Here is a 14,399-nt window from a genome sequence, read left to right on the forward strand (position 1 = left end):
TTCTCTTTCTTTCTTTCTTTCTTTTTCTTTTTTTTTCTTTTTATTTTACCTGTCAGTTTAATAGCCTACACAGAGCAGTATGTGGAATATGACCCTTTTATAACTCCTGCTGAGCCTTCCAATCCCTGGATAAGTGATGATGTAGCATTGTGGGACATTGAAATGAGGTAAAAAGTAATCAGTAGCCTTAACTAATGTTAGAGTTTTCTTGCCATTTTGTTTGTATGCTCTTCACACTGCCCTGTTTGGAAAGGTAGTTGTATGTCTGTATCTTTAAAAGATTCAAGTACATAGCTAAAGTTTATCATTTGTGTTTGTGAATTGTTCAGCCCTTCCACTTCCATATGGCTTGAGGTATGGCACTCTGTAAGTCAGGTAACGGATGTTCTCATACCTCTCAAGAACACACACACTTTCAGGTCTAGGAGCCTACAGCTACAGGATACTGCTAAGATATACTTGTTCCAGCACAACTCCTTTGATGCTTGAGAGCCTGCTCTCTGCTCCTCACCAGCTGCAATGCTCCAGCCCTGCTTGTGTCTTGGAATCCCATGAAAGGTGCTGCTGGCAGAATAGGATGGGTTAGAGGGCAATGGCCATTCCTGCTTTGCTGAAGTGGATTTGGCACAGGAGCCAGAGGAATGTAGCTCACACGTAATGTGTGAGACTTGGCAGGTCAGAATTCTAGTAGATTGATAAAGTGACTCTGTTCTCATGTTGGTGAACAAGCTGGTTTGTCTCTGGTATGGTGTCTAATAGGTGGAAAGGAGGAGGAATGATTGTAGGACTTTCAATGCCCTGCACCTCAGAGAGTTTCTCCAAAAAAACCCCCAAGCACAGCACTGCAATGGAGATCATATTTTACCCAATTGATGCTGGTGCAAGGGAAGTCTGGCCTGTGTCTACATCTCTTGCCATCATACACTATCCACAGCCCTCATAGAGGGGCAAAAATTTTCCTGCCTGCCATGCAAGTCGCACAGCAGGTTTGAATGGAATCACCATGCCCCATATCACCTTCAGTACTCAATCACATCCTGTGGCCAACTACTGCATTGGCTCAGCAGCTTCTCCTAGTGTTTAGCTGCTGCCATTTGGCACCGAATCTGAACAGGGAGTTCACTTTAGCTAATATTTGATAAGACAATGCTAAATCTAATCCTATCTGTTCTTGAATAATAATTTAAAGTTAGAGATAGTATTGCTCCAAGAAAGCCAATTCATAGGAAGGAAAGGGGAAGTTTTTTCCCTTTTTAAAAATCACGTGGTCTGGGACGTGAAAGATGCTTTCACCTGCTTCTCTGGTAGTCACAGAAATCCATTAGTTCCCTAACCTCTGGCCCTCTTCACATAATTTTAATATTTAGGATTTCTCTTTTAGTTAGTTTCTCTCATTTTCTCCATCCTCCCTAGTAGGGCTAGTACCAGATACAGCCCTTGCAAAATACTGCTCTGCAGAAACCCTCACCCACAAAGTAATCCAGGCATCCATTATTTCTGCGTCTGTTGAGATAGCTGTAAATCCCAGAAAAGATGTCTGTGTCCCTGAAGAATACAATTAACCTGATGTCACAGCCTTTATAGGAATTTAAAATAAATGCTTGGTTTCTGCTGTGATTTCAGAGTTAAGGAAGGTGATTCTCCTGCCGATGAAAAAGAGAAAGTTGTATTGTTAGGAGATGGAAGAACAAACAGCTCTGTATTTCCATTTTATTCTCTATTGTAAGAGAACTCCCTGCATCTGCATCTAGTTGCAACTTGCATGAATAATTAAATGATCTCCGAGATCCCCTTGTGTTGCCTGCAAAGCTGTTTCCTCAGTTAGAAGAGCAGAGCCCTTGCACAGGAAAACAAAGAGCCTCTCACTTCTGATGGTAAGGCTGGCTGCTGAGTATGGGCAGCCCTGTGCCACTACAGTTCATCCTTCATGGCAATCGGGACTTGGGAAATGACACAGAAAGCATTCAATTTTAGACAGCACTTTGGCTTTTTTTTTTTTTTGTGCTAGAACATTGTGCAGCATCAAGAAGAACAGCTACAGATCTCTGGATTCAGCAAGAAATTCCCTGAGCTTAGCTTATGCGTGGCTCTGCACAAACATAGCTTTTGTGTCCCAATGCTCAGGCTGGCTCACTTAACAGGTAGGCTAAGGCATCTGCACCCTTGTCTGCAGCACTGCTGGCTCCTGGGTGAGTGCAGGAGGAGCCATCCGGAGTGTGCTGCACTTTGTGTGAGGAAATGCCTATCGATTTTGCTTAGCCTTTACACCAAGAGGAAATCAAAGCAGGCATTTTATTTACCCCTTTGGCTTGTTTGTCTTCAGCACAGATCGCCACTGTCCCCTAAGGCTCCAGGATTAGGAATCGCTGTGGACATGACGAGACATGCAGTTTAATAGATATGTACTGTTAACAATGGCTCTACTGTCACAAACGTGAGCAGCTGAGCTGTATTTTAATGGTTGTCTCATAGTATGACGCCATCACACCAGAAGCTTTCAAACACTTTGTGAGCCCAGATTACGCTCTGATGCGGACTGTCTTTTAGGATCCTCATTGTGGTTCCCATGCACCACCTCTCCCCATAGGTGTCTCTGCAACGTCTGGCAATTCAAACAACAGCTTATGTAAGTTGGTGTTAGTGAAACTAGTGAAACCTTAGAGAAAGGTTGTTAGTGATTTTGGGTGCCTCTGCATCTCAGTGTCCCAGATGAGACACTGATTATTGTGGAGAGTAGGAGGAAGATACTTTTTAGGCTTCCAAGACTTAGGCATGCAAAAATCAGAGGCACTGAAAAATAAAAGACCACAAACCAGTAATCATTTTTAGAAATCTTGTCTGCGCTGCTTCTTAGTGAAAGTGCTTTTTTAATGCAAATGGGGATCTGAAAATCTGAAGCCAGTTCCAAGTGACCAGCCAGCACTGTGTGGGACACAAGGAGATGATTTGGAGCTCACCAGTGTCCCAGGGAATACTGCTGGAAAATTTCTGCCTTGGCATATGAGAAATCCTAAGGTACATTTGAGGACATATGCAAGCAGTGCATAATGAATAATCATTTGAGTATGGTATGCTGTTCTTTGCATGAAACCTACCAGAAGTTACTCTGAAAATCAAGTAATTCACTGTCTCTCTTATGTATGTAGCTATGTATGTAGCACCCAGATAGTACAGTTGCTTTAATGATGACCCTGGTCTTTAAAACTTTGTTATGTTATTTGCTAACTTGTATTTCTGCAAAATCTTGAGAAAAAAACATCATCTCATCTGATAATCTTCCTCCCTTTGCTGCTTAGCAGAAACAACAGCAGCTGCTCAGACAGCAGGCAGAGATGCACATTCCATCTGTTTTTTCCCTTCTCTCTCCAAACAGCAAAGAACCTAGTCAGCAGCGTGTGAAAAGATGGGGTTTCTCCATGGATGAGGTGCTGAAGGATCCAGTAGGACGAGACCAGTTCCTTCGTTTCCTGGAATCAGAATTCAGCTCAGAAAACCTGAGGTGAAACCTTTTTTGACTTGAACTAAATGAATGCAACTGATGCTACTCTTTTGCATAGGTGAAGTGCAGTGTTTGGTCTATCTTGAACTGCTAAAAACACCCATTTGAATAAAGTTGAAAATGGTAGGATTTGGCCCATAGCACTGCTACAGATGCCTATACTAGACCTATGTAAGTAATCTCAGAAGCAGTTTTTAGCAGAGCCAGTGTTGTCAGGTATCATATGCAAAGGTTTGCAAAGTTGAAATAATGTGATGAGACACAGCATATAGCTATTAAGCCTCCTAACAATATATAGGATTTACATGTGTATTTGTGGCAACAGCTGTGTGAGGGAAACAGTATAGTGATCATGTGGCTAAGCACTGTTGCAGTACTGGCACTGACTAACAGCTTTGCAACAACTACTTTTAATTCCGGCACCTCCTAACTATTCGAGAGCTTGACTCACCTTAATAGCATTTGGCCTATGTGGGGATTCTGAGCATCTGACTTCTCAAGTTATGAAAAAGACAAAACTTTTATTATGAAACATTATGTAGACACCCTTGTGATACTACATCAGACTGAGAGTCTACAACTCTTGTGCGCAATTCTGCTGCTTTAACTACAGCAGGAATAAACAGCAGTAGTAAGTTGCCATTAACCAACACTAGATGAAGATAAAACCTTTCCTGTAAAATCCAGGCCCTCTGACCTTGTCCATAACTCCAAGATAAAGTCCCATTGCAGAACTGATGAAAAGACATTGAAAGTTGACAACAGCATGCTTCATTCTGAGGTAGCAATCCTTCAGAGAATGCCTGTCTCTTCTGCCCTTCCAGCTGCAAAACTAAGTGCTAAACACAGCTCCTTAGGATTCATTAGTCACCCTACATACCCCAGAACTAATGTATTAAACCATTTCCCCTTACTGATACCAAGTATCTTCTCACACTGACAGAAAAAGAGAGTTCTAGCTAGATATCCCCCATAGACCCTAAACTAAACTCATAGCCATGCTTACATAGCAAGGATCAGTCCCCTTCGTGTCCTAGCATTAATCAGTATACAGTCACAGGTTTAATCATCCTTGTCTTGAATCTTAACTCTAATTCCAAGCCTAACCCTGAAGTTAATTTTAGGGAAAGCAGCTCTTCTGCTGTGGAGAGCTAACGTATCGTTGTATCCTGCAGATACAACCAAGCTGCACCAAGTCCCATAACAGCAGAAGCACATGTACAGTGAGCTCTGAGAAATTGAGGTTCCCAGGATTATGTTGAAACGGGACTGCAGCAAACAGTGGGATTCATGTTCAGGATTGGAGGTATTTAAATACTACCTTCAATGCTGGATGCTGCAAAGTCCAAAGAAAATGAGAGACGGCTCATGCCAGCCAGAGAGGCAGCCTGAACAGGTAGAGGTTGATGATACTCAGTGGCTGAGGTTACGGGTCAGACTCTTGCCTGCCTGTGACAAACAGCCCAATTTACTGTAAGGGTGATCTATTTGGGTAGTAGCAGGAAGCTGACAAGCACCAACAGCGGAGCAAGCAAGGGAAAGCTTGAGTTGGTGTCAGCGTGCCACTCTGTGTTTTTGTACTCATGTGTGGGATCCTTAACCTGCTCCTTAACTGAGGTAACAGAGGTCAGAGGCACTTCATGCATTATCTGCAGTAGTTCTCATCTACTCGTTCCCCTGGTTAGTCCTAGAGACACAGAAGGATCCAGCAGTAATGGAATTTGACTGCCCTAGATGTGGCTGTATCCAGTAAAACCCACTTTTTTTATGGAGTCTGAATTATGGTGCAGAGGCTTTGTTGTGGTGCTGTGGTTCTGTCTCAGTATATGGTATAGGGACCTGTTCTTGTGTTTCCTTTGAGGCAGTCCTGTTCCAGAATGCTGAGTGAGCATTGGCAGGGATGGCCAGAGAGCTTTGCAGGTTCACTGGCAGAACTGTGCCTGCTCTTGGGATTTGGAAATCTGCTGTCAACTGAGCATGAAGTCAGTCAACTGACCACTGTATTTATCAGATTTGCCTGTCCAAGGGGAAATACAAAAAGCATGCAAGCAGCAAAACAGTGAAAACTCAATGTACTTTTATATTTATTGTTTTTAAAAACCTGAAAGTTAAACTGTTAGATAAACAAGGGAGTGTTACTAATTACATAAATGAGCTTGAAAGTTTATTGCTGAAAAGGTACTGAACTTGCATATGCTGACTGTACTTATGTACAGTGGTGCTCATTTGCAATTAAATTGTAGTGAAGTGCAAAATTAATATACTGTATTAAAGTACTCCTAAGATGGGTGTTCTGAAATATATCTGGGGTTGTGCCAATGAAATCCAGCAGGTTTATGACTAGTGGGTGTCCTCCACATTCATCCTACTGAAACAAATGGAGAAAGTTTCATTATGAGAAGGCAAACGTACCTCCCTTGGTCAGTCGAAGCTGTTTCTCCTGCTGATGTTCATTCTCTTTGGTTTTGAGATGGCTTGTAGTGAAGGGAGGTGGCAAGTCAGCAGGCTAGCATAGAGAGGTTAAATCCTGCATCCTTTGTGGAAGACATGGGTATCATTCTTAGTTAATATGGGAACTTTGCTATAATTCTTAGGGTATCATTATCATGGTATCATGGTATATCGTTATTATCTAATACTGGATAAGCATTAGCAAGCCTGCTTAAAGCTTTAAATAACAGAATGCAAAGGCAGAAATATTAATGAAGAAAACTAGAATAAGTGGATTGGTAACAGTGGTGCTTGAGAGAAGAAGGTAGCTCTCTGTAGGGTTCAGGTGAAGCAGAGAAAGCTCTTCAATTCTCATTTGGAGTGTGTGGCATAAAGGAAAGCAACTGCTGGATGCTTAAACATGGAAGGAAAATCTAAGTTACTCTCAGCAGCAAGGTTGGTATCTGTCTCACCTAAGTTTACAGCTTGGAAGGATGCACTTTCTTCTGTATTATCCAGGCTATATTTAGAGAGAGACAAGAGAAGCCGAAGAAGAATCAGTGAATCACCTGGGAAGGATTTGTTTCAGTTTTAAGTGGAAGCAAAACTAAAAGGACCTAAATTACACTGTAAAGTGCTTGTCTCTTTTTACCATAAGCCTGGGGAGACTGATTCAATGACAGTGTCTGCATGGTAGACATCTACAGTGAAATGAGATAGTCCCACCAAACTCTGGGAAGCTGTAAGGAGCTTTTTGAGGGCACAGCATCTAGAACCTTGCTAGAAAAATGACATTTGTAGTTAATCTTTTAAGGAGTCTTGCCCCAGTAACTATCCAGAGATCTGGGAACTTTTGCAGCCAGGTTGTATTATCTCTTGGGAGTGTCAGTAGGATCTTCATTAGCGCTGGCCGGAGCCCTATAGACCAGAGCCTGTGTTTAACTTAAGGCACATGAGAAAACCTGGAAATTCCTGGTAGCACTAGAAAAGACTTCATGAAGTGTGTGCTTGAGAATGCCTTGAAATGAATGTAATTCAGTAGTATAGCAAGAGGACCAAATTCTGCTCTTATACCCAGTGGTGCAAGTCCCAAATCACAGGGCTGATCGTGGTGGGGTATTTCCATATTTTCCTAGCTGAGAAAAATTGGTCCCAGTGGGGGTCTCGGGTGAGGCACTGCCAGATATAGCAGCAGACCAGACTCAATGACCTCCCAGATCTTCTTCCAACTGTGTTTCTGTGTTCTAATAAACTTGCAGGATCATGTCCACCAGTCTCCTGGGCTCGACTGAGCCCTGCAACTTACTTATTTACTGGCTGCCCATTATTTATGGGAGAGCAGGAAAGCCAGTCAGTTGGATATTTTTCTCTCTGTTTTTATTTTAACTCTTTTCCTTTCTCTCTTTTATATCTCGTCTCAGTTGCTGTCTTTCATCTACAATTTGTTTTGACTTTGCTGATTTTTGAAGTACCCAAAATATAGCAGACAAAATTCTGCTTCAATTAAAAAGAAGGAAAGGAAAGGGAAAGGAAAAGGGAAAGGAAAGGCATCAGAGAGTTATTATACATTTTTTATGACCTAGGAATCTCCTGGGACATCTTGAGATTTCTGAGATGTTCATCTAACTGATGGATTGATTTCCCCTCCCCCCCCCCGCAACTTCAAAGAGTGTCAGCTGGAAAGAGACACAGCAAAGTGGGAATATCAGAAATGGGAGTTTCACCCAAAGGAAAAGGAGGCTGCACACCTGTTTATAGACCTAAATGGGGAACACATGATGCTTTGTGGGAATGCGCTGTGGAGCTGGTGGTGCATGGATGCAGGGGGTCTGGGCCTTATTGATTGTGAGCATATGTTGAAAAGGGAGTTAGCCAGAATGGAATTTTACCTGCAAGAAAGTGTTTATATCTTACATGACTCATAATGGCTACAACGTGTTGCCAATTACTTTTTTTCCAAGTTTCATCAGGAAGAGAGAGGTTCAGGCAGCGAGGAGAGCTGGTGTATTAAGTAAACACACACACGCACACCCCAAGCCCCTAGTTTACTGAACAAAAAGCGTTTCCCGGGCAGTTTCCAGGCACTGCCCAAGCTCCCGGAGCGGCTCTGCGGTGCCGGTGCCGGGGCAGTGCCGTGGCCGGGCGGGTCCCCCTGTCCAGCAGGCGGCGCCACAGCTCCGCCGCAGGGCCGCGCCGGGGGCCGCGGGGATGGAGCGCGGGGCGGCCTCACGCCGGGCCCGGGGCTCAGCGGGAGCGGGTTCGGTCGCCGGCGGGCGGAGGGCGCTGCCCAGATACAGAGAATAAAGGGCTTTCCAGCCACAGAGAACGGACAGGCAGCAGGGCGAGGGACTTGCACTGTGGGTGCTGGGTGCACGGCTTGGGAGAGGAGAGCAGAGCACAGCACAACACAGCACAGCAGAGCAGGGGAGGAAGGACGGTGAGGGGGAGGCCTGCGGGACGCTTGCCCCCGCCCCCACCGACACTGCGGCCTCCTCGGAGAGTCTCCTGTGACCCAGCACACAACCTCGCAGCAGCCCTGCGCCCCCAGCTTGCCCACCAAGGACAGATTTCTGCTGGTCTTGGCCACGCCAGGCTCACCGTACCAAGGATCTGGCTGTTAAACAACAAAAAGATGTGAATATTTGTCCCTGTCTGAGCTGCATGTAGATTTATACCTATTATTTTCATTTATTTCCCATCCCGACTGAGATGTTCAAAAGATACTTCTCTTGGTGAATGAAGTGAGAACAAGGTTTGTGAATGGCTAGAGGTGCAAGACACGGGAAGTGCACCAGATACTGACATGGAGCTGCTGAGGCAATGAGAGGTGTGAGCTCAGATTCCAGCCACCTACTGAAGACTTGGTGATTTCACTGTCAAGCCAGAGGGACCATGTCCTCCCCCAAGAAGGGGATACAATACTGCCCTTATCTTGTCAGTTGTTCCTCAGTCTCTGGAGTCATCCATATTTTGCCTCTTGATCAGGTTTTAAAATTAATTGTTTTAAAACATACCTTCCCTGTCTTGCCCCAGCAGTCTTTTCACTGAGGGACATCTGTGAACAGCAGTGACCAAGCACTCTACAGTGCCCTGCTGGGAGGCAGAGCAGGTGTACTGAGGTTCAGGATCTCTCTGTGCCTTAAGGGAGCTGTGGAGGATAAAGTGCCACTATGAGATATCTTCTGCAAGTGATAGCAGTTTAATTACAAGCTGGATGCGGCTGGAATGGTTTATGCCACTGACAACACTAGGACATCATATTATCAGCCTTTGCCAGACCTTACATGCTGTTTTATAAAGGATGAAGAACATGTGATCAATGCTGCTGTTCCCTCTGTGCAGACAGTCCCTGTGCCAGTCCTTCTCTGCTTATAGAGCACCTGCGGAGAGGACACACAAGGACATCTCAATCCTCCCCTGCCCTGTGCAAGAGGTGTCTACTGGAAATCTGTCTCCTACAGAAGGGGAGGAGGCAATGCAGGATCTTCCGACTCCTTGTGAATTTGGGGTTGGGCTTGCACTTCAGAAATTGCAGAAGTGATTCAGGGAGTGCATTTGCACTTTATAATTGAGCAGAAATTCCAGCGCAGTCATTGTGTATCTGCTCATTTCCTGGACAGAAGTACCTGGTTCTCTCTTTTAAATGCTGTAAATCCCATAGGGAGCCCTGCTCTTATGCATTGGCTTCAGCATGTATCCTTATGGCAGAGAATTTGCCTCAGAGTTGAAGCTGTGGGACTGGGTACCCCTCTTTGATGTTCCTTGATTTTCAGATGCCAGCTGTAGTGAATAGCTTTGAAATTTTTACCAAGACAAAACTCCCCTTTGCCTTGAAGAGAACATCCAGCCTTGGGCATGAACTCACAATTGCTTGCAGTAAAAAGAGCTTGTTCTTGTTACTGTCAGGTTGGTCTGGTTGGTTGGTTTTCAGATTGAGCCAAATGGTTATTAAAATGGATGGTGCTCCTGTTCTGGCAAGCTGTCACTTCACAGCGTTCCCAGTTCTCTCACGAGTGTGCTTTCCCAGCCCGCCTTCCTAGGGGCAGAAGATAAGCCAGCAGAAAACATTGTCTATAGCCAAATGTTTGTCTGAAGTGTCCCAGCTACTCTGCAATGATTAGCATCTTTTCTCCTATGCCTTTTCTACATTCACATGTTCCCATTGCATCTGAAATTGAATGATAAAATATTTTCAAGTAACAGAAGCCACATATGGCATCAGATTATTGCAGTGTGAGTGCTAGTCTTTACTCTCGGCATGCATGTGATAAGTGGGGTGTCACAGTTCAAATAACAAGGCAGGACACCAGGTGCACTTAACATCTCATAGATGGAAAAGGACCAACCATGCACACACCTGCACCAACCCCAAATACTCTGTTTCAGTTCATAAAACCAAATATCACTATGTGAGCACCACAAGTACATGACTCCACAGTACTGACACCGCATCTGAGTGCACCCCAGTCCGTTTTACTGACAGCCTGCCAGGGAGATGGGAAAACCGTATGAAGGAATTGGCTTGGGTGGGTCAGGGCTGTGACATTAGGCCTTCTTATGGTAGGGGAGAAGCAGCAGACAGGCAAGGAGGATTTAGCCTGGCCTTGCATGCAGTGTGGATGTCTTTTTTTCCCCAATCGACTGTTTCCCTCTACTGCATGTAGGTGACCAGACTAAATGGGTTCGTTGCAGAGAAGTCACAAGGCTGCTGGCTTCTCCACCTACCCTCACTGCCATCAGGGTTTTTGTTTGGGACAGTCTTCCTCCTTCCACCATGGAGGAACATTTGCCTTAGTGGCAGCACGCTGGCACCATTGAATCATTCGGGGTGAGAAATCAGGATTTCAGTGAAAGTTCAACTGGTTTATAAGGGAGACACAGGATTTTCTAAGTTGTGCAGCTCTTGCAGGTGCCCTGAACAAGCAGTGACCCAGACAAACCCTGTCCCTGCCGCACAGTGTGCCAAGCAGAGGTGAGTGCATAAGAGCAGTGCAGGGTAGTGGCAGCCAAGGTGAACCCTGCCCTTGTCATCCCTGGACAATGGGCTTCTTTGCCAGGGGCTAGGAAAGAGCTGGTTATTGCAGGTGGCTGCAAAGGTCCCTTCTGTACCTATTTGCCCTGTAGCCCTCAGCACTCCCTCCAGAGCACTATTGTACCTGTTCAGCCCGGTTGTAGGACCTCAGTACCCACGGCAGATAACCCCCAGGGATACCTTCTTGCTGGAAGATAGAGTTAACCAAAGCAAAATGCTGCTGGGTACCATGCATCTTCTGAATTAATCATCTGAAAGAGCATATTTCTGTCAACAATAAATAAAATTAGCATTGCCAACAAAATGCCTTTTCTTTTTCCTAGGGTAAAAGACATGCATGTCATTCTTGCAAAAATATTCTCTGGCCTTTGGTTTCACAGATCAAGATGTGGATTATGCCCTTAGCCATGAAAGAGATTATCTTCTCAATGTTTATGAATTCATTTTAGTCCATAAGCATGGCCTAGTCAAGAAAATTGGAGTATGGCCATAACAAGATTCATCTATGGGTCCCTTCCAACTCAGCATATTCTGTGATTCTCTGATCTCTTCCCATGGCATCCATCTGAATGCTGGTCAGTTTACGAGTAATATATTAAAAAAAAAGGTTTCTCTAAGTGTCATTGCTACAACTTCACATTGGAAATGATACAAATATTAAGTTTGGTTTGCATTTTGCATCCCCTCTGGATGACTGATCCTGCAGGCAGGAATGACCAGCACATTGGCACATTGCCATGGGGCTGTGGGAGGCAGAGCCTGCTCCCCTACTCCACCTGCATGGCTCTGGAGGCTTCCTGTTTGCATAACTAATCTGACACTTCTGCAGGAGCACTTTGAATAAGAATGTATCACATCTTAAAGTGTAAAGTACACCACACTTTCTCCCTGAAATCATGCTAAATGGAGAGTCTTCTGTGAATTCTGATAGATGTGAGATTAGGTTCTGTGTCTGTATTTTGGGACTCTGCCCAGGCTTATTCACAATGTCTTACCTAGCTTTCTATCTTTTTCTCTTTTCTGCCCTTTTAATTTTTGCCTAGTACAGGTTTTGGTTGGCTGTCCAAGATCTCAAGAAACAACCTCTACAGGATGTAACCACCAGAGTGGAAGAAATCTGGCAAGAGTTTCTAGCTCCTGGGGCCCAAAGTGCTATCAACCTGGATTCCCACAGCTATGAGAAAACAAGCCAAAATGTCAAAGACCCAGGGAGATATACATATGAAGATGCACAGGTTTGATTTTGGTTTTATAGAACTACTCTCATTTTTACTGTGATATTCCACTATCACATTGTCACTGCTCACTTGTAAGTAAAGGAGATGCACAGTTTGAAGTGACTTTGAGGATATCTATTCAAGCTGGGTAAATGATATTTTCGTTGAATCTATCTGTTACAACAGGCTAATGCTCCTCTGGGAACAAATGTTCCAAAATCTACAAGTCTGCAAGGCACTACAAGCTGGAGCTATGTCTCAGAAAAAGCATAGATGAAAGAGTGCTATAAAGTTCAGTTTGTGTCTCTGTACTCCCTGTCACCAAATTCAGACATATTTACAGAATGCCTGATATCATATCAAAATCCTGGCTAATACTCTTTTTCTATCATTTATTTACTTATAGATAATTATATTCCCCCATCAAATCCCAAATGCAGCAGCTCCCTCCAACACAGCAAGAAATTTGTCCACCAGACAATGCCTTAGAGTAATGATAGGACAGTAGGCAACATAGTGTGCTTAATCCTTCCCTCCTAAGGGCCCCAGATTTTTCAGGGAAATTTTACAGATAAACCGTACAGGGAAAATGCCTTTAGGAAAATAGATAATTTGAAAAAAACTGTTACAAGCAAGGATAAAGCTGCATAACCTTCTGAGAAAGTGAAAATACAATTTTGTAATTGTTATAAAAGAAAAAGGAAGAAGAGATCATTTGACAAATATTACCAGGGACACACATAAAAGATATCTTCCTCATAATCATTTTTTTCAAAGCATGTAGTAAAACTAACAGCAAATGAAAAGAATTTATGTTCTGTTTTTTGGGGATTTTTTAATTGGCATTCAAAGGCAGTTCTTCAAAATACTCCACTAACAAAATATTTCCATCTCAGGGGAGATGTTGTGGACCACTTATACAAGGTTAGGCAATGAATTTTTCAAACCAGCATCATTTACTGTATTTTCCTGAATGCAGTCTTGTTCCTTGGGGCCAGAATAGAAGGAATGTACGCAAAGTTTCAAGGAGATCCCCTGTGAATATCAAGCAACTTAAATGTCCTTTTTAAGCTGAGAAATACAGGAGTATGAAAACATTCTGGCTAAGATGTATTCTTTGCTTGGCAGTATAATGAGCAAGAACTCCTTACAACACCTGAAAAAAATAATGATGGCAAAATGCAGGGTTGAGCAGATAGGTGAATAATGGGGGAACTGATTAAATTGGTAAGTCGAAGTACTAAGAGTAAGAAGGATATTTAGACAATGAGTATTTAGTTAAAAGAAGACACAGAGCATTTAGGCTTGAACTGATCAGTTCACAATGTAATTGCCATTCAAAGGGAAGTTGATAAAATCAAGTTGGAGCCCTTGCAGTTAAACTGCAATTTTAGATCCTTGGGTAAATTTTATTTCAGGGGATTTTTATGCTGACAGATGTCCTCAATTCATTTGTTGTGGTTCACGGACACAGAAGTATGAGGCAAAGGTAGACCTTCAGACCCAGCTGTGGTCATCTTGGAGACTTGAGTCTATGCCAAGAGAGGGTAGCACAATGGAAGGTGAGCCCAGTTACCTTCATGTGCAGTGGACTTCTCCAAGGGTAACTCTCCAAGGGCCAAGCAAGCTGTTTGTGACTGCTTGATCAGATAGCTGAGAAAATCTGTCTAACAAAAGCAGGAAGAAGCAGGACACTGCTGAAGGATGTAGTGCCCTGACAGAGCTGAAGCAATATGGACTTTTACTGGCTCATCCAGGAGAGGTTACAATTTTTTTTGCACATCCACTTCATGGGACCCAATGTAGGTCACCCCAGCGCACTCTAAATCTCCCAGATACTGTCCTGGTGTCTCCCCCAGCTCACCCCTGCCACCTTGGAGGTTCTTGTCTACTTGGAGGCTCTTGTCTACAAATCTGCAGCAGCTGCCTTATCTTGGCAACCTGGCACCAGGAGCCCATGGGAGCTCCCACACATCCCACATTCCTAGGGGCTCAATCAGACACAACCAGTCAAAACACTCCCAGTTGGAGAGAAAATGAGTGTTGTCCTGTCCTATGTAGCTTTAGCACAAAGAGGAAAACAACTGAAATGTCGTTGTAAATAAAGAACAAGAAAAAATTTAGTCTACTCAACAGAACATTCTTTGAATGCCTGCGACTCTGAGACACTAAGAGGAAAGAAAAATGTTAGCTGAACTAAAAAAAATAAATTGTTACTCCT

At 43.8% G+C, this 14,399-nt stretch overlaps 1 protein-coding gene across 8 annotated transcripts in view; it reads left to right on the forward strand.

Moving 5' to 3' along the window:
- The window catches only part of RGS6 (regulator of G protein signaling 6), a 266,750-nt gene that overhangs the window by 209,505 nt on the left and 42,846 nt on the right, over window positions 1–14,399 (forward strand). For 7 of the 8 annotated variants that reach the window (XM_027749251.2, XM_039389088.1, XM_027749261.2 and 4 more), the window contains 3 exons: window positions 57–167; window positions 3,374–3,499; window positions 12,010–12,196. In XM_027749251.2, the coding sequence (XP_027605052.1) occupies window positions 57–167; window positions 3,374–3,499; window positions 12,010–12,196 (424 nt within the window). The remainder of the gene's footprint in view (window positions 1–56; window positions 168–3,373; window positions 3,500–12,009; window positions 12,197–14,399) is intronic. The other variant, XM_039389090.1, reaches the window with a different exon arrangement.

Source organism: Pipra filicauda, unplaced genomic scaffold, assembly GCF_003945595.2.
Source record: "Pipra filicauda isolate LSUMZ 115617 unplaced genomic scaffold, ASM394559v2 scaffold6_size6359152_pilon, whole genome shotgun sequence".
NCBI classification, from domain to species: domain Eukaryota; kingdom Metazoa; phylum Chordata; class Aves; order Passeriformes; family Pipridae; genus Pipra; species Pipra filicauda.